Below are 27,456 nucleotides of genomic sequence, written 5' to 3' on the forward strand. Positions count from 1 at the left end.
GGGGGTGCCTGCACTGGTCACTGCTGTGATACTCTTCTTGACACAAGGTTAGCCCTTTGAGGGGATCTAGGGTGACTAAACCAGGACCTTGAGGCAGCAACTGTGAGCATGCCCTGAAACCTTCCTGAGTGCTCAGCTCATGAAATGTGATTTTTTTTTCTGCCAAGTGACAGGAGCCTTCAGTGTTCCCTTTGAAATGTGGCCTGGCTAGTTCAACAGAGACATTTTTACATTACAACTGTGAAACCCTGGCATAAAGCACCCCTCTGTCCCCCCATTATTTTCTCACAAACACAGTCCATTGTCACAGTGCTGAAGTTAATTTGATCAACATTGGGACATTTAACTTTTATGTCCAGTGAAAAGAGTTGTTTCATGCTCATTTTGGGCATTCAAAAGAAATGATTGCCAGAAAAATAATGTTCCTTGGGACAATCCGGAGCAATTAGTTTCCCAGGGAGAGGCTATGTGACGCCGGCTGCCACACAGCCCCTCTTTGTCGCTTTATGGATGGTCATCCGTCAGCTGTCAGGCTGCTCAAAGACCCCTCCAATCTAAATGTTTCTCTTTAGGCCGTTCCCAGAGCTCGCCTTGCTGTTCAGTGAGCAGAAGAAAAGCACTGCGTCTCTAGGCAAAGGCGAGCTCCCTGCTAAGGATCTAGGTCATTCCGGAATGCTCTGGTGGGGCTGGCACAGAGCTGGTTCTTGCACCTCATTTGCTGCCCACTGCCCTGCAGAAGGAGTGCAAGTGTCTCTGTGGGCTGTGCCTACAGCCCAAGTTTTGGAGGTCTCCGGACACCCACTGCCTGGAGCTCACCCTGCACAACACAGAATTCCCATAGCAAGCCGAAGGGCGTGGAGGCCACAGACTTGCTGTGTGTGTCATCAGCCTGAAGCCCCAAGGCCTGTGCCAGCATTGCCATGGATTCCATTGGAGGCATGGTAGTCAGGACGTGTCAAGTCCAGTTACAGTTGAGCAAGATGAGTCAGTAAGGGCCAGTGTCTCAAATGATTGATGAAATTTGCAATATGTTCTTCATTTTACTAAAAATGGATCCAGGTGTCCAAAAGCATGTAGAAGGCTGTGATGAGGAAAATCGCACACCTCCACTCAGTGGTTGACATGTGCATTTTGCCTTTTTTCTCTTTTCTGAAGAAATAAGACAATAAGGTGCTTTTGGTTCCCTGTGTGAGCCTCTGTGGCTGCGCAGTACCATCTGGATTCAGTGTCTGGGTTTCTTTGCATGCTTCTATACTTTTGTCTCACAAGTTGTACATCTCTTTCTTTTTCATGCCTCAGGTTTAGATTGTCACATGTGTATAGTTTGTGTGTGTGTGTGTGTGTGTGTGTGTGTGTGTGTGTGTGTGTGTGTGTGTTCTGTGCATGTGAATATCCACAGCAGTGCTTGGAGAGTGCTGTGAATGGCTTCCTGCTGCTCAGCCTCCATCTGCAGGATGTTTGTGCTCTGGTGGCTTCACATCAACTGCTCCTTGATGGAGCCCCACCATACTCTTGTGGAGACCCTCTTTAGAGAGTGTCAGTATTTTACCAAACGTGCCTTCTCCACCTATCCACTTCCAACTAGTCTTGGGGAGGCAGCACGACTTTTATTTCCCTGGAGCTGGTGAAACTGAGCATTGCTTTGAGTGCTTGTGGGCATCTGAGGCTTAAGGGCTGCTCCGTTTCTAGAGATCTCAGCTGTGGTTTTTTTCTGCTAGATTCCTAAGAAATAAAGCATTTGCAGGAGGCTAAGTTTCTTCCATGTAGCCTGGTGGGGTTGTATAACCAGTGGAGGAGAGGAAATAGTACATTCAATATCTAGATCTTATGCTTAGAAAACAAATGGGAATGATGACTGATGGAGAGAGTAGACCAGCTATTTAGCCAGAAGTGTGGATTAGAGGCATGCAGCCCTCATGCTAGGGGCACACAGTGGGACAGAGTTCCCCTGGCAGAGTGGGACATGTATCATCAAGGAGCCTGACTTTTGCAAGATTGGGAAAGATCAATGTGGCTATGGCCCAGAATGCCCCTAGCACATAGTGAATACCCAGCACTTTGCCACTGGAAGAGGGAACCAATCACTCTCCAGAGGAAAAAAACGAATCTCTCAAAATTCCACCAATAATTTCAGTCTTTACTAGAACACTGGGAAAGTAGGTGGAGTCCAAGTTATAAGGAGCTTTGGCCAGTAACTTATAGAGTCTATTTATGTCCCAAGTCTTCCATGCCTGTCCTGCTGTCCTTTTGTCCATAGTTGGTGCACTAGGGATGGATACTGTCCCAGAGAGTGCTGGATGCTAGAGCAGAAAGCTTCAGATAAGAGACTTGACTGAGATTCATTCTTGCAATTCTGGAGGCCAAAGTTCAAGCTAAGGGCAGCAAGCCAGGCCCTAAAACTGGCTTATGAACACTGTGTCCTTACATAGTAGAAAGCCAACAACTCTGGGGATTCTTCCTTTCGTGTCAGGTCCCCTCTGACCTTGTTAACCTCCATGACCTCCGTAAAGGCCCCTTCTCCAGTGCAGTGACCCTTGGTCATTCCCTAGAAGGAGCTCATGTACCAAGCTTGGACCACTAGTCTGCTAAGGCAGGGTCTGCTATTCAGGCGGGGAGCAGCAGTTCCCATAGGCCAGGGAGGGGCAGGTGCTCACTTAGCAGAACCAATTGGCTCAGGTCGTCAGTGTTCTGCTGCATGAAGCCATCATATGGTGCTGGGAGCAGGAGGCTCAGAGTGCCCTGAATTTAATGGCAGCTGCTAGAGGAATAGAATGGGGTGGTAAGGTTAGGAGAGATGTCTGTGCGGCAAGGGCATTATGCTTGGGATCAGTGGAGTAGTTAGGAATGAGGATGTAGTCATTACTAGGACTGGAACCTACGAGGCACCTCAAGCTATGTCAGGTGTTCTGTGCTCCTACTACTTCTGGAATTTGCTGTTTGCCTCTGAAGTGTTAACTCTCTCATATGTCAGTCAGACCCTCTAAACTGAGGGTCCCCAGGGCTTCAGGCCTCATGGGGCTATATAGATCTTGTCCCCAACAGCAACTTCCCAGGGCTTGGGTGAAGAATGAGGACCTGGGAAGTTTCAGGCTGGTTGTGCATTTATTTTGTTGACTGAATTTATTTTTGTGACTAGATGACATATGACGAAGAGAAACTTTTAGGAAATTAAATCACCCTCAAATATTTTTGGTAATTTAGCCATTTTATATTATCAGTATTTGAGCTACTTAAGATTATTTGTTCAACAAACATGGTCTCTCCCATAGCTGAGGACAGAACCAACCTTAGTTGACCTCTAAGTTTATGTAGACTCCACAGTTAAGTAAATACAATGCCAAAAGATTTAAGTAAAAAGGGAAGCAAGCCAAGTTATCAGTGTGTTAGAAGCGCTTCAGGGGATGGCACTGACGAGTCATGGCAAATCCACCTTTCAGACCTTTGCAGCTCCTTGGGGGCATCTCTCACGCTCTGTGGGATGTTGCATGGGTGCCCTCTGCAGCCTCAATGACCATGGAACCCTCAGTGGGTCCAAGGCACCCCAGGGTTCCTATGGCACAGAAGTGACTGCAGCTGAAAGGGTGACTTTTCACTGTGACTTTCCTCCAGAAGTCCAGAGCCCATTGTATTATGGGAGATAATGTCCTCAGATGGGGAACAGGCCCTGGCCAGATAGAAAAAAGCCACCCTTCCCCCAGTGGGGCTGTCACATCCTGGAATCACCTGTCAAACAAGAGACACCATTTCCAGGCCTAAAAAATTGATTTTTATGGCTCTTCTTGTAATTCTCTTTCTGAATAAGGCACATGATATTGATGTGGGCCTCCTTTTTAATCATAATAGCCACTGACAAGGTAATTAATTTTAAAACAACTCTTTTTTTTCTGGTCCAAATGGCACTATGTAGAAATTAAAAGTGAGTGCTGTGAGGGCCGCCGGCCTGGCACTCAGGCGATTGCCTCGGCCATGACAGCCCCTTTATCTTGCTGCTTCTATGCGACCTTCAGAGATGGGCGTTGTTATTAATTGGCTCGGGCTATTATATCAAAAAGAGCAGGGCAGGAAAGCATGATAAAGTTTAGGTTTTTAATGATAGTCTTACAGGAATCAAGACATGCCAGTGAAATTGCCTTCCTGGGTCATCACAGGCCCAGTATGGGGCACAGCCAGGACCCATCAACACCTGTCTTGTGAGGAATGGCCCAAATGCAACATTCTCTCACAAAGCACACAGGCATCTAGTACACCAGCCTCAATCTGAAATAATTTACCATAACATGGATTCTGCCATTTGATTAGCCAGGTAGGTGTGTGCTACTGGTTGGCAGGTTCTAAGACCACGCCTTTATGTTGCTTTCTAGGCCTTTGTTTTCATCTCCTCAAAACTTAGTGCAATCCATTGTGTTTGATGCTCACACTAGTTGATGAGACAGACAAAAGCCTGGCTTCCACTGCCCCACACATGAGCCTGTAGGTTCACGTGCTCACATAGACACACCTTAGCGTCTTGTGAATTCACTTCCTCCTGTGGTGCTCTTACGCTGAGCTCAGCTTCTGCTTGTTCCACATTCTCTGGCCTGTGGGTACTGTTAGACTCCCAAGGGGCCTCAGCATAACCTCTGGGCAGCTGTGAACACCTGCTGAGTAGTTTCTGACCACAGGAAAAGCCAAAGTGCCCTTTCCCAGTTCAGAGCTTGAGGTGGTTTGTGCACATCATACTAAAAGAGATAGAACCCTTGAAAGTGAAGATGTGGTCAGATATATTTGGCTCAAGAAATCAGCACTGATGAATGCAAGCTAACTCTCCTACATGCTTTGCTCATGAATCCTTCAAAGCCATCCCTCTCTGTAGAGGTGGATTCTTGCTGTGAAGTTGGGTGTACATGTCTGCAACCTGTGCACACAAGCACACCAGTGATGTGTCAGTGATATGTACAATAGCACATGCCTGAGTAGGACATGGCTTCTGAAGTATGTATGTCATTCATGTGTGTGTAGGCATTCATGACAATGAAAAGTTCAGATCATCTGTAATGTTCATTCCCATTAAGAGAAGTGTAAGTGGGGGGTAGTGGGAGAGGAAACTGTGGTTGGTATGTAAAATGAAAAAAAAATTTAAATAAATTTTTAAAAAAAGGGTGTGTGCTGGGCAGTGATGGCACACTTCTTTAATCCCAGCACTCAGGAGGCAGAGCCAGGCAGATCTCTGTGAGTTCGAGGCCAGTCTGGGCTACCAAGTAAGTTCCAGGAAAAGGTGCAAAACTACTCAGGGAAACCCTGTCCCAAAAAAAGGGGGGGGGGTGTAAGTATTCAAGCAGTGATGGCACACACCTTTAATCCCAGCACTCATGAGGAAGAGGCAGGTAGATCTCTGAGTTTGAGGCGAGCCTGGTCTATAGAGTGAGTTCCAAGATAGCCAGGGCTACAACACAGCAAAACCCTGTCTCAAAAACAAAAAAAGAAAAGAGGGGTAAAGTGTAAGTAAAGGAAGTATGGTGTGTGTGTGTGTGTGTGTGTGTGTGTGTGTGTGTGTGTGTGTGTGTGTGACTCCTCCACTTGGGAGGCAGAGGCAGGTGTTCTAGGCCAAACTATTCTTTATAACATTCTCCCCAAACTACAAGACAAACAGCAACAGAAAAAGCACTAGTAACCGTCATTCACCCAGGAGTCGGTCTTGTTTTCGATACTGGTCTTCCTAAGGTACACAAGTACTCCACAGTGAGCATGTGGAGGACATACAGTCAGTTCTCTCCTTTCACTTTTCTGTGGGTCCCAAGTATCAAACTCAGGGCTCCAGGCTTGTACAGCAAGCAGCCTCACCTGCTGAGCCATCCCTCCACCTCTGCTCTGTGTGTTCTCATGGTAGATATTTGGGCTTAAAGATAAGATAGTAAATGTTCAGACATACAAAGGGTTTCTGTCCAGGATGTGATGGCATTTGTTCTTTCAGCCGTCCCTGCAGCTACTCAAGCTGGAGGTTTGCTCCAGTTTGGTTTTCCTCTAAACTACAGAGTTGGTAAAAAGAGGAAGGACAAGAAGGAAGAGTAGAGGCAGGAGGAGGTGCATGTATATGGCTCAGTGCCATAGGCACAGCACTCTCTTGGGAAGAGAGGCCCAGGCCCATCTTCAAAGAGCCCATCACTATGTCCAGGCCATGGGAGTCTCACAGCTGTACTGGCCCCAAGCTGCCTGCTTCAAGTGTCTGATCCCTTCCATCCCCCAAGAGGAGGGCAGGCTGGCCAGTCAGGGAGGATAGTCTATGGCTCCAAAAAATGAAAGTGAGACATTGGAAACAGGTTGAACTGTGGAGATAGAGCAGGTTATAAGCCAGGCAACAGCCTTTTTGAGTGTAGGGGAAAATGAGGCAAGAGGGGCAAGGGGTGGGCAGCAGGCCTCTGGTTCCTACATATGGTCAGAATGTCCCTCTGCTCTCTCTAGACTCCTAGTGGAACTTGGTACCATTACACGATGGCACCTATGTGTCCCTGCTAGAAGCATTGGTGTCCTCACCAATGACATCCCTTCTCAACCCTAAGTCAGCATCGTGACATGAACTAGTGGTTTTGTTGTTGTTTTGTGTCTTCTTAAATATTTTCATTTATTTCATGCATCGGCCCCCTGCAGTCCCTTCTTCCACCCCTACCATATCCCTTCCCACCTTCATCTTCATGTCCTTTACAAAATACATCTCCCTAAGTCCAGTTAATGCTGCCTGCATGCACGGGGTGTGGGGTCGTCCACTGGAGCGTGGACACCCTATCGGGGGCCCCACTTCTAAGAAAATTGACTCTCCCTTCCCCACCAGCTGTCAACTACCAGTGGCTCTTTAGCTAGGTGTAGTAAGTGCCCTCTCCATCTACACTGAACTGTTGGATGGCTTAATCTTGTGCTGGTAACCCCAGCTGTTGTGAGTTCCTGAGTGTAACAGACGTGTCATGTCCAGAAGACAGCACTGTTCCCCTCCTCCAGATCCTAATTCTTTCCAGCTTCCCTTCTACACTGTTCCCAAGCTTTGATGGGCAGGGGTGGTGTTGCTGTTGATAAAGATGTTTCGTTTAAGGCTGAGCACTCAACAGTTACTTATCCTTAGCTCTTGGACTAGCCTTGAGTCTCTGTGTTAATCACTGCCCACTGCAGAAAGTCTCTGACCAAGGTTGAGAGCAGCACAGTCTATGGGTATAAACGTATCTAATTAGAAGGCAGTCTGATAACATGAACATTTAGCAAAACAATAGTAGAAGGTTCTCCTAGGGCTTAAGACCTCCCCAGCCATGGACTTTTCACCAGGTTTACAGTGTCAGGCATGAATTTCCCCTGTAGAGCAACCTCAAATCCCATCAGAAACTAGTTGGTCATGGGCTGGTTGGAAGAGGAAAAGTTGATTATTCCCATAATAGTCATGCCACTATTACACCACTGGGCATATCTTGCTGGTTTAATAGTAGCATTTTGTATTGTAGCAATTCAGGATCCAGCACTGGATAAGACCATACTGTCTTTTCTCCCCCAGCAATGTGCATATCACTTTCGGGGCCCTGTAAAACAGGGTAGATTTTCCTGGTCATTTGCCAATTGACTTCTCTATGTCCTACAACAGTGGTTCTCAACCTTCCTAATGCTGCAACCCTTTAATACCGTTCCTCGTGTTGTGGTGACCCAACCATACAGTTGTTTTCGTTGTTACTTCATAACAGTAGTTTTGCTACTGTTATGAATTATAATGTAAATGTCTGTGGTTTCTGATGGTTTTAAGTGACCTCTGTGAAAGGGTTGTTTGACCTTCAAAGGGGTCACAACTCACAGGTTGCAACCAAAGTACAACACTTGGTTCTTACCATGTACTTAAGCTGGGCAACCAAGAACATAGATAATAGTCTGTGTTGTTTGGGGGGGGGGGTCTCTGGAGTCTCTCTAATGAATAAGTTACAGAGCGGTATCCTATGCACTGAGATTTTCATTTAATAGTTCATGTTTTCTTGGAGTACCATTGTCCACCTGTTAGGGTACCACTATTTAAACTTCTTTATAAATTATTATTATATATTTAAATGAGCTTACAAAGCAGTGAGTTTCTATTTTGGGTTAGCCTATACCTTCCTCCTTTCTACGTCACTGCTCTCCATCCTCCATCAAACCTTTAACTCCCAGTATTCCCTCCCTCTCTTGGAATATCACTTGTGTTTGCTGTCTCTTCTCCCCTTGTTCTTCCTGCTGAGAGACAAACAAGGCCCTGTTGGGATGAGTCCCACTCCCCTCACTGCTCCAAGCAGCGCTGGCACCCACTGGGTGAGCAGGAAGGAGGACAGTAGGGCAAAGCTGAGCACAGCCTGTGGCCCAACCAGACTCAGACCTCACTGCTGTGAAGGGTTTCGCTCCTAGCCGCTTTCCCTCACAGAAACCCTTTTAAAAGCAGATGAGTTGCTGGCCATCTGCATTGCAGTTAAGATAAGTACTTTCTCTGTAAATTAATATTTAAATTAAATGCAATTCCAACTAGAGGGAAGACAGGGTTTTTTGTGGAATTTGGCTGGAGGATACAGCATATTTTACATAAGAGGAATATGAAAAAGCTAAATGAATTTTTTAAAGGTTTATTTATTTATTATGTATACAGAAGAGGGTGCCAGATCTCATTACAGATGGTTGTGAGCCACCATGTGGGTTCTGGGAATTGAACTCAGGACCTCTGGAAGAGCAGTCAGTGCTCTTAACCTCTGAGCCATCTCTCCAGCCCCAGGAATTTTAAAAAGAATATCAATAAAACTGTTATTAAAAGTCATATGAACCAAAGGTATATAGGAATAGATGTTTATTTTTAAATCTATGGAAAACAGTAGGTAGTCTCCAAAAAGCCCTGGGCTGACCCATGTGCTATGAGATGTGAGGCAGCTTGCATAGGAGGTGGTGGACTATTTAATGACAGACCAGTCAGCCTTGTAGGAAAGTCAAAGCAGGGACTGTACTTTTCAGACCATCCCACACAGCACTGGGAAGGACACAGCACAGGGAGTCTGGTTCAAGCTGTGGAGTGGAAAGGAAGGAGCAGGAACAGGCCACAAGAGGGAAGCCCACAGCGATAGCCAAGCACAGGGCCCCACAGACATAAAAACGAAAGAGCAGATTCCAGTTCCGTAGAGAAGACTTCTTCCCTGCCTGGGCCAGTAGGCAGAGTTCTCTAGTCCCTCAGGACGCCCGGCCCACAGAACTCTCCACATTCCTCTCCAGGGTGACTGATTTCCTCTCAGTGACTTCATTCTGTCACCCAGGGTTTGGACACCTTTATACTTTCACCAGTGAGCAGTGTAGCACCAAGCCATAACAATCCCACACAGGAGCTGGGCCTTCCTAATGAGCAGGTGCTTCATTGGCTGCCTCTTTCCAGGCCTCCTTTGCAGCCTGAGTTCGGCTCTAGGTACCCGACCCCATCCCAAGGCTACACTCCCTGCTGGTAGTCATTGATGCTGACAGCAGCACATCTGTAACAGGGTAGGAGTAACCAGGCCACAACAAGACACACTGGGCTTCCTGGTAGCCACTGACACTTGAGTCAATGTGACTGAGAAAGTCTGTCTGATTTCTGCCCAATAATCAAAATTTTCCCCTTCCCCTTCTTTCTCTTCCTCTTTTTCCTCCTCTTTCTTCTCTCCACTCCTCCTCTTCTTCTGTTTCATGTGTGTTGTATGTATCACATATTTATGTGGTTCATGGATGTGACTATGAGCACACATGTTGAAGGCAGAGCAAGGTGTTCAGTGTCTTCCTCTGTCATTGTCTACCTTACTGCCTGGAGACAGAGTTTCTCACTGAACTGGAAGTTGGTCATTTAGGCATAGCTGGCTGGTCAGGGAGCAAGCTCTCAGGGTCTATCTGCCTGTCTTTACCCACTCCATCTCAACAAAATGCTGGATTATAAGCACACACAGTCACATGTGGCTTATTAAGTGGATGATGGTCATCATGTTTGTAGAACAAGCAAGTGAGCCATCTCCACAGCCCATCAAGTTTTTTTTTTTATTTTAAACATGAGCCTGTCCCTTTTCTACCTTGGACCTTGTCACAGCAGGTAGCATAGATAAGGCTGGAGTGGTCAGTGAATTCTGGAATAACTACAGGCTGTCCTCTGCCTCTGAACAGAAGATACACTTTTGTTCTGCTGGTGTCTGGTTAGCGAAGCTGTACTGTAAGTGATCCTCACTTCACTTTCAAATCGGAAACAAGGACCAGTTACCCTGCCTCAGGAGCAGGAGAGCTGCCCCGCATGGCAGTTGAGAAACTCAGCTCCTCTGTAAGGGAAGCTGCTGTGTGTCCATCTGCCAAATGTTTGTGTGTTTGTATCTTTCGATGGAAAAAATTCTTCATAAAGTGATTGTGATTGGTAGAGAATTTGAAGAGAAGTCCTTCAGCAAAGCAGCATGGGCTAGCCCGTGTATTGTTACAGGTGTTCCCCATTGTGATTTGGAAGCATCTGGGTGGAATGTGATCATTGCAGAGTAGGAATGGGCTCATGCTGTAAAAGGAGGGTAACTGTGGGCAGCTGAGGCAGTGTCCTGCTGTGGGCACAGAGTCCCACATGCAGACATAAGCATACCTGTTTCCTGGGACAAGCTCTCCACTTGCTCTTTCTTCTGAATGCTGTTCTCACTCAAGTGTCTGTCTGGTCCTGCTTGCACTATGATTTCCATCCTCCTGGCCAGCCAATGAGGACAGTTGAGTGCTGTTTGTTGCAACGTGCTTGATGGTAGCCTTTGCACTAGATTTAGGAGTGCAAGAAACAATCACCATAATGTCTTTATAGCAGGAAGCATGTGGGGAGCATGAAGGAGCAGCTGGCCCAGGCCAGTTAGGCTGGTCAGCATTGCAGCATCCGGTGACCACTGTCTCCTTTTCTTTTCCCAGAATCATCGACCAGCGATTTGAGAAAGTTTCCTACTTTGTCTTTGGTGATTTCAACTTCCGCCTGGATTCCAAGTCTGTTGTAGAGGTAGGTAAGCATGGGTTGCCTCCTCAGTGTGGGCATTGAGTTCCCTTGTGGCAGAGAAATGCCATCTGTTTAGGGCACTTCCATGTCAGCATTTTCATAGTTTATAGTTTTTGTTTTTTAAGTAAATTTTTGCCAGGTGGGGAGAGAGGGGTCTGTGCAGTTGTTCAGCCAGTCAGCCATTACTAGCTTGAAGAATAGGCATCCTGGCCAGGTAGTAGTACCTTATGCCTTTAATCCTAGCACTTGGAAGGTAGAGGCAGGTGGATCTCTGTGAGTTCAGGGACAGCCTGGTCTACAACTGTGGTTTCAGGACAGCCGGGGCTAAACAGAGGGACCCTGTCTCAAAAAAAAAAAAAACAATCAGAATAGGTGTCCCTGTATCCTGCAGGCTCAGTGTCCTTTATAGAAAAAAGCCTGGGGAAACCACTGTGTATTGGTGCTTGATACCTGCAGAGCTGGAGAAGGGCTGTTTCCCACTGCTTAATCCTCATCAAACACCAGGAAACTGGTTGTTCTTCTTGATTTAATCAATTGAGGCTCTCTTGGTTTGAGGAACTCTAAAGCTAAACTGACTACTATGGGAACTCTAGGCTGGGTGCCAGGGTCCTGGAATCCCTAGAGTGACTGCAGCTGGCAAACTTTGGCGCCAAGACAAGTGATGTGACCTCTGAGGTTGGAAGGAAACTATGTGGCTAGGGTGTGCTGCCAAGGGAAGCAAGTCTATGATGTTGGCTTAAGGGCTAGATTTCTCTGTAGGGGGTCCATGCCTGTCACCAGATGCGTGCTGGCATCCTGAGCCCGGGACAGGTAACTGAGTATCTTGCTACCATTCTCTGCTGGTTCTTATGTGATTAGGATGCACTACCTTCTCTGGTGGCAGAAAACTGGAGCTGCAGAAAGTGAGACACTTACCCCTTCCACCTTCCATGCCGTGCTGCCTGGGAGCTTTCAAGCATGTAATCTGCATGCAGGCCCGTAAGAACAGCATGAAGTCACGCAGTACCTCATATTACTGTCTTTGCATTAGTCTTAGTTTCAAATCTTGTCACACATTAATCTTCCATCCTCAGAAGAAAATTATTTTTTAAAGACAGCTGAGCAGGTGTCTCCCTTTGGTTGATAGAAATGAGTGATGTGCCATTAAAATCCTTCTGTGTTTAATTAAGCTGCAGGTACCTCATCAGGGCAGGCCCACGGGGTACGTTTTGAACTTTGTAGTACAAGGGGTCTCTCTAGATGCCCAGTGGGTGCAGGGGTCTCCCCTGGATTTTCAGTGGGTAGTGGGAAAGGGGATCCTGGGTGTTCAATGGCTCCTGGTAGCAGTGCATCATTTTTTTCTTTTTTATTCTCTCATACATTGCATCCTGACTGCAGTTCTCCCCCTCCACTCTTCCCAGGCCCCTCTCCCCCGATCCACTCCTCCTTTATTTCCCTTTAGAGATAGAGCAGGTCTCCCAGGGATATCAACTAAACACAGGGCTATATCAAGCATAACAAGTTACAATAAAACCAGGCACAAACTTTCATATCCAGGCTGGACAAGGCAACCCATTAGGAGGAAAAGGGTCCCAAGAGCAGGCAAAAGAGTCAGAGACACCCCCACTCCCACTGTTAGGAGTCCCACAAGAACACCCAGCTACACAACCATAACAAATATGCAGAGGCCTAACTCAGACCCATAGAGGCTCCATGATCGTCACTTCAGTCTCCTTGAAGTAGCAGTGTATCTAAATCCAGCCATGAAGGAGGAAGGATACTGAGGAGCAGATGCAGTTTCTCAAACAGTCAGATTGAAGACTCATTTCCCATAAGTCCACTTTCTTGTTCCCAAACTTCTGAGCTGAGTTGCCAGCTTGCTGCTGCAGGCCAGCAGTTCTGCTGCACACAGTGGTTTCCCTGCCTCCCCAGAGGCTTCCACTTGGAGCAGAGTGGCCATGGTGAAAGTAAAGGACTCTTAGAAGGCCAAAGTTGGTCAACCTAGAGCTGTCTGTGGTTGGGAAAAGGTCAGAGAATCTTCTTCACAGTACTTTTCCTTCTGGGTGGAATGCAGGCTATAAGAAAAAGCAGCCATCTGGACAGACTCAGAATGGCTAATGGGCACTCTCTGAATCTGTCCTTCAGGATGTGTTTCTGTGGGAGGACAGTTGGCCTGTGTCGGTGAGTGGACACGTGGATATTCCATACTGTAGGTCTGTATGAAGAGTCAGGAAGGAGCTCACCAGGGCATTAGCTTCATTGCCTGCCCTTTGCCTCCTTATGGCACCTGGGCAAGAGTTGGGCAGCTTCAGTTATCATAAACCCAAGGAAGCTAGTAAGTGCCCAGGGGTTCGTCAGCCTGACCTGTACCATATAGCTTCCTATTAGCTTCTAGCCAGAGCTGTGTTGGCTATTTTGCTGAGCTGGAGGCAGGGATACTGGGGAGGCCAAGTGAAGGTGGAGCTGGAACAGGCACCAAAGAGTGGTGGGTTGGAGACACCCTGTCTTCCAGCTACCTCTCCTTTACTGTGAGTCAGACCATGATGGGGACTGGAGACTGGGACTGTGGAGACTTAAAGAAAGCACCAGAAGATCTCACCTAACTGCATAGTCCCCTTTCCTCAAGGTATGAATGGTTTGCATCTCAAGGTTGTTGGCTGCCTCTGTGAGTAGTCAGGGAACCCATGGAAATCAGTGTTGCCTCCGGGTCTGTCGGAGAACTGTTGGCCTTTATGGTAATCTGCTAAGTGTTAGGTGGGTCTGGAGCGCTGGCCTAGCTGCACAGGCCTCATGGAGGGTGAGTTTTTGTCATCTGATGGCAGATGGATGCATCTGCAAAGCCACCCAGGTCTCCTGCAGTCCGAATTGTTTGGAGAGGAGGGGTGGCTTCTGGGAGAGGGCTCTCTCCAAGTTTCTTAAGTGAAGTTCCTGCTTCACTGGAACTCTCACTGAACACAGCTTGCTGCTAACCTTTTAACTGGACAGTGTCCCCGTCCATGCCTGAGCAGATGGTGTTGACTAATGCAGCTGCATCACCTGCACCATCCCTTCCCGAGTGCATGGCCTTGAGCATCAGGCAGCCAAGGAGCCAGAGTTCAAGTTTCATTTTCCCCAGGTTTTACAGAGCCAAGTAGTGGCAGACCTGGATGAAGTTGTAGTACAAATTCAAGGACCCTTGTATCTGAGAAAACGTCCCGTAGACTTGTTATCATGTTGTACTGGAATTCAGCTTCCTCACCCGAGAATAAAATGTCTGTATTCATCTTGGAAACACTGTTCTGAGATGTCCACAACACAGGGTCTCCAGCCAAGCCCCAACTTTCTTTACAGTGCTTTATCCGTGGCACTATCCCACTCCCTATGGGGCAGCACTGTGATCTGCTGTACAGATTCCCACAGAAGGGACAGGCAGTGTCTCCAGGCACAGGGAGAGGCCCCAAGAGAATAGAGGAGGAGTCTCTCCAGCCATAAGCAAGGTAGCTGCAGTGTCAGGCCTCTTCAACACACTATCTTTGTGCCACCTCCCTCCAGGTATTAGATGACACATAGTGACAGGGCTATACACACAGTACTTCACTGCAGGCTCTGGGCCTTGCCTGAGGAGGAACCCCTGCAGCCACTTGTCATCTGTTGTGGGTGCTTTCCTTATGCACAGCTTGGCCTGCATTTCCACATGGGGGCTTCTGGTCTTGATGTGCTGTGGTCATATCAGCTTTGCTGGGCTTCTATGAACACTGCCCTCTACAGTTTTCTTCTCAAAGCCACTGAGATGGGACAGCATGACCTACACTGCTGTAACACCCCCAGGAAGCATCCTTCTCAGGGAGGCCCCCAGAACAGGGCATTGAGATCATTGACACTGGGCACTTGCTGACCTGGCATGCCACCCACCTGATGACTGTGGCTCTTCCCGAAATCACTAATTCTGGTGTGCGTCCCTTCCCACTTTGGAGGCCTGGAGCTCCTTGTCTCTGCTATCCATCTGACACGTGCAAAGGAGTGGAAGGAGAATCAGTAGTTTTTAAACTGGATTATTTGCTCAATAAATAAATGAATATATCTATGATCTGTGCACTAATTCCTGGAGGGCTTTTGAGGCTCTTTAAGACCTGTGGATAGCTGCTATTTATTCAGCCAGTAAAGCTTACCTTTATATTCTGAATGCACTTTATCACATAAATAAAGCAAACAATCAAAACCGTGGGAAACAGTCTATTAGTGTAGGCTTTGAAAGCCCATTTAGTGAAGCAAAGGCGGTAGCTCTGACATTAAAGAACCTGTATGCTTGTGATTTTACCGTTACCAGCCCAGTATGAAAATTCCATGGTCCCACTACCTGACTTGAGAAGCCTGTCCCACCACATCTCCCAGGCTCACTGTTCTGTCTTCCTCTTCCACATGCACTCCTCTGCCAAGAAAGAAGGCAAAGCCCCACCCCACCTAGAACTGCCTGAGGACCCCCAGGAACCATGCAGCCGAGCCAGCCCATGCTTACCGGAGCGCTGCCTATGATGGCTTCCGTGGGCCTTTGACTGGAACCCCAGTTCCTAGACATGGCCGTTTGGAATGCCAAGCCCTTCCTCCCTTCACTTCTTCTCTCTGTGCTTGTTCTTCCTGGAAGGGCCTCAGATGCCTCAGTGTACATACCTGCAGACCAGTCATGACCCAAGTACTCTTAGGGATTCTGTACCCTCATTTCTGGCAGATTACCTCCAAATGACTTCCATATTTCTGAAAGGCAGAGTAAAAAATGAGAAGAGTAAGAAATCAGAAGAGCCACAGACAGACACAGTCAGAAATAGAAAGGTCTGCTGCTCAGAATACAGGATGCCCTGCGGTAAGGTGTGCGTCTTCTAGAAAATCAGTCCTGGGGCTGTGGGTGGGCTGGTGCCTGAGATACCCAACACATATAGGTTTTTCATCTACAGGTGGCTTACTTCCTAAAATGAAAGTAGAGATTGATTTTTCAGTGCCTGGCCCAGCCTAGGCTTTTTGCTTTGTTTTCTTAGGCCACTGGGTCCCCACCCAGAACAGAGCCCCCTCAGTTTTCCTGCCATCCTGGACAGGCGAGGAGATCCCAGTCTTGCAGGGAATAGGGCCCATTTGATAGCCCTGCCCCTTGGGGTCTCACACCATCACACTGGCTGGCAAGATTCATCAGAGGTTAATTAAATCTATCTCCAAAACAATGAAAGGCCAATGAGCTAAGCCCAATCTCAGTAAATTAAATGCATTTAATGCAGCCATTGTTCATCCTGCAGGGAGGGCGGGCTCAGGCTCCCGGGTGCCTCCAGGAAGGGACCAGCCTCCAGGCTCTGGGGGCTCTTGGAGCACAGTAGAGACCTGCTTGTCACTTGCAGTGAGGGAGGAGTGTGGGGATGGGCTGGGTGGCCTGTGAAAGAGGCTCTGTGTGCAGAGCTGTGAGGCATTGCTCCCAGGAAGAGCAGCTTCTTATGTTTCAAATGCAAATTAATGCAAACATGCTTGCAGAGCAGAAGTGAAAAGATGATACTGTGATCAAATTTGGCACCGCTTAAGCCATAATTAAAACATACACAAATTAAACACGATTATCCTGCCGTGTAACAGGACCACGCGCCATTACTCTAATTAATAATGCAGTCTCCGGCACAGGCCTGCTGCTGGGATTGCTTGGAGGGTATGTTTTATGCCTTGCACAGTGGCAACTGGCAGCTGGGGTGTTCAGCTGGCCGTGGTGACGCAGAGTGACAGCGGTGCCATCCGCGCCTGTCTCTGCATGGTCTGGGCTCACCACACCTGCTTCCATCACCTCCCCATCAGTAGTAGTGATAGATGTGTTTTTGGAAGTTGGTTGTCTTTGAAAATCCTGTTGCCAGTTGCTGACAGCTATACACTCAGATGCCAGTTGTACCTGTTTTAGAGCAGGGCCCAGTGAAGGCACCACTGTCTCAGCAAATGCCTTCCTCAGTAGAGGGACTCCTGGGACACAGTGCAGAGTGGCAGTGAGGTGGTCTCAGTGTTGGCTGTGCCAGCCATGATGAGCACTTGAGAGGATCTGTAGTGTCACAGCCACAATGTGATGAAGACCATTACGTAAGCCAGCTCAGCTCAGGGCTGCCTGGTGTCCAGATACTATTAGTATCCAGGGGCTCCTAGAAGTCAGCCAGTGAGGTAATATTGCACTTGTTCATTACTTTTGATGACTCCACAGGACCCTTTCTGAGATCCCCTTACTAATTTTGTGTGAGGTCCAGCTGAAGTGCTGGCTACCTGTGGTCATTGGGTCCTTGTTCGACCAAACCCTCTGCTGTGCCCCTGTGTGCACAACCTACAAGTACTGTGAGCATGTTCCAGACCATAGCAAGAGAATTTGGGCCTAGGTGTCAACCAGCATATCCCCAGGGGCTCAGTGAACAGGGGTAGCTGTGGTTACCGTGTCCACCCTGCTGTGTGTGTGTACAGCTATGTGAATTGAATCCTGTTCCTCAGCGTTTCAGTGATTGGCCTTGGCTTTACCCTGTGCCTTACCCTTACCTTAGCAGCCCTTTGTGATATGGAGCTTTGCCTGTATTATGGAGAGTGAATAGTGAGCATTAAAACTTGGGCTTCATGTGAGGTGGACACTGAATCAGAGTCTAGTAGCGTTCCCATGAGCCCTCCAGGGTCTGCTTCACCTGGCTAGCAGCCCTTAGAATTCTATCTTAAGTCAAGAGTGCAGGCAGGTCTGCGCCGTGGCGCTCACCAGTTCCGTAACACTTTGCACACTCATGTTAGTCCCCTGCAGTGAGTCACAGTAGCAGCCCTTCTTCCTTTCTAGCCAGGGCTCCCACAGGGTCCAGTGGACATTTCATTCTACCTTTGCCTGCAGGAGACTAAGTCCTAGAGCCTCAAATAGGGTGTACACAAAGTACCCCCTAATCTGAGGGCTTTAAAGAAGTAATGGCAGTAACGTAATTCCTAATGAAAATTGTTGTATTTTTAATGACTTCAGAAGGAGACCTAGTTGGTCCATTTCTGAATAGGGGTGGTCATATCAGCTGAATTGCAGTAAATTATAACAACAGTTTGGATTTTATATTCAGAGTATTTACTTCTGCAAAGATCAATTTGCATACCTTAATTAGCCAGTGTCTCTCCTGTTTTTCTATTCCAAGAGCCTATTAGAGGAGCTAGATCTTTTTTTGTTTTGTTTTTTGGATTTTGGGTTTTTTTTTTTTTTTTTTTTTTCTCGAGACAGGGTTTCTCTGTGTAGCTTTGCGCCTGTCCTGGAACTCGCTTTGGAGACCAGGCTGGCCTTGAACTCACAGAGATCCGCTTGGCTCTGCCTCCCAAGTGCTGGGATTAAAGGCGTGCGCCATCACCACCCGGCGAGGAGCTAGATCTTTGGACTCACTGCTCAAGGATTTGTCTGGCTGCATCCTTACGGCCTGTCCCAGCTCTAAGAGTCTGAGGGGACTCTGCTCTAATTTCTCTCCATCCTTTCCCACCTCAGGATCCTAGGGACATCCTGAAGGGGTCCTGCGTCAGGTGTACCTCCAGCTACGATAGAGTATGATTCACAGGGGCAACACAGTCTTGTGAGACACTTCTGGGCCATGGATGTGGGTGCCTGCTATATGTGAGCCTCAGCTTGTGCCCATACTCCTATAAAAGTAGGTCCTGTCCTACCTTGGTGGGACAAACAAGTCACTCAAGCTCATTAGTGCCATGTCCACCTTTGTCCAGCTGCTGCAAGGCAAGCCATCTCAGGAGAGGAAATAGCAGAGTCATTATGATACTCTGTTTCATTTCATATGAACAGTTGACAGTGTCCAGCAAGGGGAAGGACAGAAAATGGGCCTCTGTGACTGTTGATAGACAGACAGTTCTCCAAACAGCATCCTGATGCACTTGTGGGACGTGAACTTTGCACAGTGAGCCCTTATGCCCCACCCTGTGACTACAGTGCCAGCAGGCCAGCAGGTGTTTCCTCTGCCATCATTGGTAGCTTCTTCTGATCTCCAAGATGGTGAGGCTCTTCAACTAGACTTCGTTTGGATAGTCAGAGGAGATAAACTGGAGTGATGGATGGGGTATGTCTGAAGGAAGTTCCAGTGGGCCAGACCTGCTTTGCTCTCAGGCCTCCTGTGTCACATGAAACCCCATTCCAAAAAGCTCAAGAAACCATGTAAAATCCTGCCCTCAGTTTTGCTGAGTCAGTCTGAACTTCTGGCCTCACCGAGGGTGGACTGGTCAGCTGCCACAGTCCTGCAGCCACCCATCTACAATCTGTTCTAACTGAGACTGTACTGCTGTGCCTCCCTGCCCAGTGAAGCATACATGAGCTAGTTAGCTAGCTCAAGGACACTCAGGTTTTGGATCAGTGAGGATGTGCTGTGCCTTACTGGGCACCTAAGAGGCTGCAGATGTGATGTAGTGGCTGTGATGCTGGTGTGCGTATCTGTAGTTCCTATAGCCTGGCCACAGACAACTTCCCTATGGGACAAGGCACCCACTGACTCCCATCTCAACTTCAAGAGAAATGACAGAGTGGAAGGGCTGGACATCCAGAAGCTGTGTGTGTCTATGTGCATGCCCAAGGTATGCAAGGTTGGCAGGGTGAATTCAGTACTGTTTGTATGTACTGTTTAGTCACAAGTTTTTATCAGACACAATTAGACTTGATGTGGTATTATCCTTGCCAACTCCATGATGGCTTTTTGCCTCTATAAGGATGGCAGTGGTTTCTCCACATGGTTTCCTGTGGATCCAGGACCCTGGTTTCCACCACAAAGGGCATAGAACAGCAGCACTCAAGATGAGCATCTCTTATATGTGTGCTGACTTCTGATGGGGGTGCAGTTAATGTCAGGGAATTTGTCTAGATACTATTTTAATATGTTAAATGCAAGTGTTAAAATCACCTCTTTCCATCTTAGAGCTGTCACTTGAGTGACTTTCCAGTTGGCCTTATTGTCCACTCCATGATACAATTTGAAATAATGTTCATAGACACCAGTTATCAAGGAATGGTTAGATATGCTTAGTGTTTTAAAATTCAAGTGGTTATCATAGGACAGTGACAGACTGTGAGGGCCATCACATTTTAACATTTAAACCCCTGGTGCCTGTTTCATAGTGACCTGCACTTAAACCTAGGGATCCATCTACTGTTTCATTGGTGAGGCAAGTGTGTTCTGGATCCAAGATGTCTGGCTTGTGGGGGTTACAGGTCTAAGCACCCTGCATCAGCAGCAGGAGTGGGGGCCTTTTTGGTAGCATCGTCAAGAAATATTTCAAGGAAAACATTCTATTAATTCAACAGCATATTATGTAGTAGAATCCAAATTTATATTAATGTTCAGTATTCTGAAAGAACTGTTTTTAACCTACATAATGGTTATTCTCTGGGTCAGTTCTTCATTTTAGAGACATCAAAATGTGAGCTTAGTGGTAAGGATTGTCCTTTGATATGTTTCAAGGGACATCTGTGTGGAACTGTCAGCATGGCTAGGAGCACTTGCTAGGTGTCCTTCCCTCCTTCAGTAGAGCCTTGGGCTGGCTGGGAGCTGACTGCATTCGGCCCTTTCTGCTCTGCTGTCATCTCTGCTGTGGGAAGGTTGCTCAAGGAGTTTTTCTTCTATACATTTGCTGGACTGGAATTTAGCTAAAAAAGCCTTGGATGGGAACAGAAAGACTGAACCAGGATGGGTGTCTTCTGCACTGTCCATGACCACCATTCCAGTCAGGAGCCTGTCCTAGGCTCACATGCTCTTGTCAAGGTGCTGGCTATACATACAAGCTGGGCCTCCTTGGCACAAGCAGTTTCTTGCCACACACCAGCTGCTATCTGTCTGGCTGCCTAGACCAGAGCAGGCTCATCACTTGGACTTTCGTTGTCCAAGCCAGAAGGGGTTTACTTGTTCAGGAGACTTCAAAGCCCATCATACCCAGAAGTGTCCCAGAGTAAAAGCAAAGCCTTCATTGTTAGTGACCTGTGTCCTGCTGGCTGTGTCTTCTGACCTGGTGGCCCCCTGTGCAGAGGCTGTGCAGTCAGAGAGATTCACAGTCACCTGCAGAGGCTAGGAAGGCAGGTGATCTCTGCACAGCTCAGGTTTCATAGAGAAGCCTGTCCTCATGTCAGTGAGCACCTGCACATGTCTACCTGTGTGTGTCCCACAACCATGAGTGGCACTATTTGTTAGTGGCACTGATGGATTTGCATGCAGATGAGATGGGATACAGCCACCATATTTGTAACTGAATATGGATGCTGAAAGGGTCTTGTGAGCGACGGCATGTGTGGACAGAGGCAGAGGAGCTTCACTGGGCACAAGCACTTCTGTGTCCCTGCTTCCAGCCCCACTCTGTGCCAGCACCATGGAAGAGCAGTTGGCCCAGGGACTCAACTTTCTTCAGAGTTCATGCTCCATTCACAGCACAGTGGGAGGTAGCGCAGCCATTCTAGCCTCACTCCCGGCTTTACCTCTCTTAGTCTGGAATGCTGCCCATCAGTAGCTCAATGTGGTTCAGTTGTTGTCTCAAACTAGAGTTTCTACATAAAGTTTTCCTGTCTTGAGTGATCACTGTTGTTAGAAGTCTTGGAGAGTGTAGCTCAAATGTCACTAAACTATAAAGCTGTGAAGCAAAATTCATCTTGGAAAGAGAACAGACTGTGGTGTGGGACACACAGCTCAGATGAATGTGAGGGCCCGGTCCAGCCCATCACTAAAACTTGTAATGTTGGTCTGGCCCTGTAGGGGTCCAATAGCATGCTCCTGGGACTGCCCTCCTTCCTCACTACTGAAGACATTGTTTTAAGGCTCATTTCTTTTTAAAACATCAGCTTTCAGACATTCCTAGGAACATCTGTGTGTGGCTGAAATTTGGCCAGCCACAGCCACCCCTCACTCCTTTGTCCCCAGGCCATTGTTCCTGATTTCACGCTATCAGAGGGTCTGCATGTTTTCTTGCATGAAGTTGTCAGAGGAATAAAGGCTCAGGAACAGGGTCATGTTTAGAGGATGGGCATGAAAAATTGATAAGCTGTATCTCTAAGCCCACCCACCAGCTGTTGCCCGAAGCAAGCAAAGGCAGGCCCACATGAGGAGCAAGCACCCCACACTCTACCTGGAGTGGATCCATGCTGAGCTCCACTCCTTCCTCCCAGCAACCCCACTTCCTTCCTCCCCTTATCATCCCACAGGCACATGCAAAGCTTATGAGTGCCAGGTAGTCCCTGTGCCTAGGAGCCAAGCACCATTTTCAGGAGCAGGAGGCCATTTAACTACTTCCCCTTTTTTTTTTTTTTTTTGAGCTGAGGATCGAACCCAGGGCCTTGCACTTGCTAGGCGAGCGCTCTACCACTGAGCTAAATCCCCAACCCCATTTAACTACTTTCTATGTGGAGACAGACCTCTACTGGTTACAATACATAACCAGTCATACCTCTGTCTGACACCTTTACTCACAGAGAAGCCTCTAGAACTTGGTGTGACCATCCTAAAGCCTTGGATGAGGAGCTAGCCTGAGGCTGCCAACAGATGGATATCTCCACCACTGTGGGAAGCAGAGCTGCGTGGTTTTTAGTGGCACAGACTGTGACTGAGTAGGGGACAAAGCGGAAGTGCCCAACAAGGTTTTACTTAGGGCAAGCTGTCAGTCTTGGTCGCCTGGTGCCCAGCTGGCTAGATGGGTTCCACAGAGGTAGAGTTGCAGCTTTCCTGCTTGTGCTGCAGGCTGTCTCAACACAAAGTGCTGGTGAGGTGAGGCCTTAAACCACAGGCAGCTGGGCTGCTCCCAGGAGAGTACCCACACAAGTCTTGTGACTTAAAAGACCAGGGGATGTCACAGCTTCAAGGAGGTTGGCTTGCTTTGCATTTTCATTGAAGGTGGTTTTACCCCTGAGGAGTTACTTGTTCTTTGTGTGGCCCTCAAGTGTAGGAACCAGCCAGGTCAGGTCTGACTGCTCTGTCTCCACCCTTGGCTTAGCAGCTTTGCTGGTTGGGCAGAGCATCGAGGGAGCCCTAGAATCTTTGGTTCTGCTTGCTCATAGAGTATGCATTGAAGCATCTCCTGGGTTCTGCAAATGGAGTTGCAGGCATGGTTCCCTTCAGGTTCCACTTGGGGTGGGAGGGATGCCTAATCCTCTTGGGGGAGGTTTAACTTCTATCTTGCCCTGGAATGGCTCCCCTTGCTGCCTGTGATGTCTGTTAGGGGGTGGTACTGCTTTGTGATTAACTCTTGACCCCCTACCCCCACCCCACAAGCCCCCTTGAAGGAAAGAAAAAAAAAAGTGAGGCCAGGAGGCTCTGGGTTTTTAAACAGCCTGGGACATCTGGCCTCTGGTTTTCATCTGCTGACTAAAGTCAGGATTAAACCTTGCCCCCACAGCTTTGTGCAGCTTCTGGTGAGTGACAGGCTACCTTAGACAATGGAGGCGTCAACCCCTCCCAGAGCACAGTCCTGGGCTGGACAATGGAGTGTTTGGTGGCTTTGCAAGGTCCAGAGCTGTCCACCAATCTGCCCATGTCCCCCCTGGGACAAATTCTAAGAGATGCTGTGCTCTAGTGAGAGGCCAGGCAAGCAGGCCCAGTGAGGAGTTGATGGTGGCTGTGTTCTCCCTCCCAGATACCCAGAGGCTCTGGGAGAACTGCAGGTGCTGATGCTGGCCAGCCTGTGCTCTTGCTCTGAGGACTAGGGAGGGCCTCTGTCCCCTCAAAGAGTTACTCACCTGCCCTGGCAGGATCTCTCCTGGGATGCCTCCTCCCTCTGTAGAGATGCCAGGGGAACTCTGGATGTCACCAAGGGATAGGCACCCATCCTTGGGGCATTCATCCATCTAGCTACCAGCAGATATCCTGGTCTGCGTGACAAACAAGTATAATATAGCCATCATGGAGTATGGTGACTCACACCTTTAATCCCAGTGCTCGTGAGGCAGAGGCAGGTGAACCTCTGAGTTTGAGGCCAGCCTGGTCTATTGGAACCTCTGTGAGTTCCAGGACTATATAGAGAGACGCTGTCTCAAAACAAATAAACAAACAAAAACTTTTAATGGTCAGCATGCACTGGGCCTGCACAGGTTCATATGGGTTCCAGCATTGAGGGAGAAATTGGACGTAAGCTCCTGTCCTTAACCAAGAAACTATTTCCAATAGACAGTCACTCTCAAAGGAAAAATTAATTCTCTCAAATGGAGTCTCACCAAGTATATAAACCACACTCAAGGGTAGGCCTCAATCCCAGCAGTATGTATTTTTGTAGATTTCTTTTTGTCTCATATTGCTTTGTTTGATTATTTATCTCACTGGTCTTTTGTTTGGATATTATGTTTTCCAGTTTTATGTTTTCATGGGTGTTGCTTTTGTGTGTGTTTGAGTTTCTCATTCCTTTTCATTGTTTTTCATTCTGATTTGTTTGCTTTTTAAATTTTCCTGTTTGTTTTCTAAAGAGAGAGAGAGAAGGCATGGAGTTGGATGGGTGTGGAGGTAGAAAGGATCTGAGAGGAAATCATGATCAGAATATAGTGTATGGATCTTCAATAAAACAAAAAAAAAGTAATAAAGTGCCAGGGAAGAATCTGGGGTCAAACCATGTCACTGTACAGAAATTGATATTCCTGGCCCCACTGTTTCTGGGGGCCTCTTCTGGGGCTCTGAATCCTGTTTCTGTGAGCCTAGTGTGCGTTTTCTCTCTCTCTGTCTCTCTGTCTCTCTGTGTCACTCTCTCTCTCTCTCTCTCTCTCTCTCTCTCTCTCTCTCTCTCCTTCTCATTCTCATTCTCATTCTCATTCTTATTCTTATTCTCTCTCTCTCTAATTTTTAAATTTTTTTATATCCTGACATCAGTTTCCTCTCCTCCTAGCCCCTCCCCACCAACCTTTCCTCTGCCCCCCCCCCCCCCCCCCATCCACTCCTCCATTTCTCTCCCAAAAAGGACAGGCCTCCCATGGATATCAACAAAACATGGCACATCAAATTGCAATAAGACTAGACACCTCCCCTCATATAAAGGCTGGACAAGACAATCCAGTGTGAGGAAAAGGGTCCCCAAAACAGAGCCTGTCACTCTTGTCTGGGTGCTTCCTCCAGAGCATTATTTATCACTTCAGGTGCCAGCCTAACACAAAGCGGCATGGCCAGAGTGCAGACGGATACTTGGAGCTCCTTTAGACAGCCAGGGCCCCCAAAGCTGGCTCTTCACCATGGGGAGACCCTCAGCAGGAACTACTGCAATATGGCATTCACTACTCTTGCCTTGGAACTTAAGCCAGAAACCCAAGTTATCCCCGAGGCTATATATCCTGCAACCCAAGCCAGGCACCCACAGAGTGGGGCATGGTCCCAGCTGCAGATGAAGGTTAAGATTCAGGAGGGTCTCATCAGACCTTAGGGATGGGACAGTGGCAAAAGGCCCTACCTACCCCATGCTCTGCTAAGGAATGACTTTAATACAGGAGCATTTACTGTACTTCTTGGGTGAATGAAATAGGCAATTTTGAGGCACATTTGGATTTTCTCTGCCTCTGAGGAGTGAGAAGACCCCTGGATTTCAGCTGCTGTGTATACCCTGTTTCTATTCTGGCCTCTCATGAGCCACAGGGATGGGCCCCACATCTGTACTCCACTCTCTGGTTCTATCCATTACCTCTCAATTTTGTCCTGGTCCATCTTCCTTCCATGCTATCTCTCTGCTGTAGCCACCCCATTTCCATATTACTGCCCCCCCTTACCTCAGTTCCACCTGTGACCCTCATTGCTTATGTAGCCACCACCAGCTCCCTCCTTCCCAAAGGCTCCTGCAGCCCCTCTCTGTACTGTAGACTCCTGCCTAGCCCTGGCCTGCCTTTGTTCAGGCTGGGGTTTCCTTCCAAGGACCCCCATCTGCTTCTAACCCCCTCTTATTTCTCCAAGAAGCCTCATTAGTTACTTGCCTGACACCCAGCCAGTTTCAAGGGTGCTAGGACCACATGGCTTCCTGAAAAACCCTATGGTCTGGTAAGGAGACCCATGCAGCTTGTCCAGGTGATCGATGGACACAGGACTGCACTGCCCACTCCAGCCCTGGCACCAGAGACCAATAGAGAATGACCGTGAAAGCTTGACCTAGGAGTCCCTGTCTGCGTAGCTCAGGGCTATATGATCCTTTGGAAAACCAACCTGGTGGAGCCCACCATATACCATGGCAAGGTACAGAGGGAAACCTGCCCAGTGAAGGCATTTCTGGATTCTTTCAGCTGCTGACAAGCATGCACCAAGATGCTTTTTATAGAGTGGTGTTGGCTTTGGAGGCAGGTGTGCTGGGTACTGCAGAGAGGCTGCAGTGTGGTTTGGTTTGTGTTTTGCAGCTGGGGAACTGCTGGAGATAGCCTAGCCAGATGCACTCACACTGAGCTTAGAGCTGCCTTACTTGGATTCCATTGCTAATACAAAGTTTTTAATATCTCTGTATGTATTTCTACAATGTGCTTCAATCATTATTATCAACAGTAGCTCCAAAACTTACAAGCAGGCTTAAAACCTCCCCAGGTCACCAAAGCAGATTCAAAAATGTCCAGAGGCCATGTGAAGGTTGTCCTGGGACTAAGAAGCCATCTCCTCATGGGACAGCTGCACCATCCCCTGCCCCTATAAGGAGATAGTATGGGAAGGACCTTGAGTGGGCTGGAATCCAGTTGTTCTGAGGTTAGAGGACAGCTGAAGCTGGCTGTTACTGTCTAGCCCCAGATATACCTGTGTGTCAAAAAGTGCAGGACCAATGAGATGGCTTAGTGGGTGAGGGTGCTTAGCCACTAAGGCTGATGACCTGAGTTCCATCCCAGGGACATAAATGGTCAAAGAAGAGAACTGACAACTACAAATTGTTCTCTGGTCTCCACATGCATGTGGTCACACACACACACACACACACACACACACACACACACACACACGTAAATGCCATTTAAAGATTTTTTTGCAGGGGAGGCAGAGGCAAGCAGAGCTCTGTGAGTTTAAGGCCAGGCCTGGTCTACATAGCCAGAGCTTAAAGAAAGCACAGGTAAATTTTGCTTTTGCAGATAGACTCTTTCACATTACATCTGAGAGCCTTGGTTTGCTGTCAGGGCCAACAGGGTATTTGCCCTTAATAGAGTTTTGATCTCTGTGAGTAGTGTTTGTGACAGCTGAGTGGAGGGAAGGCGAACAGATTTAGTTCCTGGGATGAGTTGGCCAATGCCTACACTCACATGAGGGCATCTGACTACTAGATAGCTTTGTGCAAATCTAAAGAGCTGTAAAAATTGTGTGGTTTGATAGCACAAAAAACAGCTGTCAATGTCCTGGGCTTGGGGACTAGGCATCATGCTTTGGTAGCTGCCTAAGCAAGAAGAAACCAGGAAAGGCAGGTGACCGTCCTTAGCACATGGTGATCCTAGCGTATTCCAGGAGACAAAACAGTCCTTTGAGGGCTAAGCTAACCCTTCCAGTGCCCTGTGATGAAGCCATTGGTGGTAAAAATGGATCTTAGATGGCTTTTTAAAAATAGCATTTGGTGTA

The 27,456-nt window shown here is 47.9% G+C and overlaps 1 protein-coding gene across 1 annotated transcript in view; it reads left to right on the forward strand.

Annotated features, from left to right (window-relative positions):
• Inpp5a (inositol polyphosphate-5-phosphatase A) overlaps nt 1-27,456 on the forward strand; it is a 199,398-nt gene that overhangs the window by 146,951 nt on the left and 24,991 nt on the right. Inside the window, exon 9 of the mRNA XM_036198061.1 lies at nt 10,897-10,981. Within this exon, the coding sequence (XP_036053954.1) occupies nt 10,897-10,981 (85 nt within the window). The remainder of the gene's footprint in view (nt 1-10,896; nt 10,982-27,456) is intronic.

This window comes from Onychomys torridus, chromosome 1, assembly GCF_903995425.1.
Source record: "Onychomys torridus chromosome 1, mOncTor1.1, whole genome shotgun sequence".
NCBI lineage: Eukaryota > Metazoa > Chordata > Mammalia > Rodentia > Cricetidae > Onychomys > Onychomys torridus.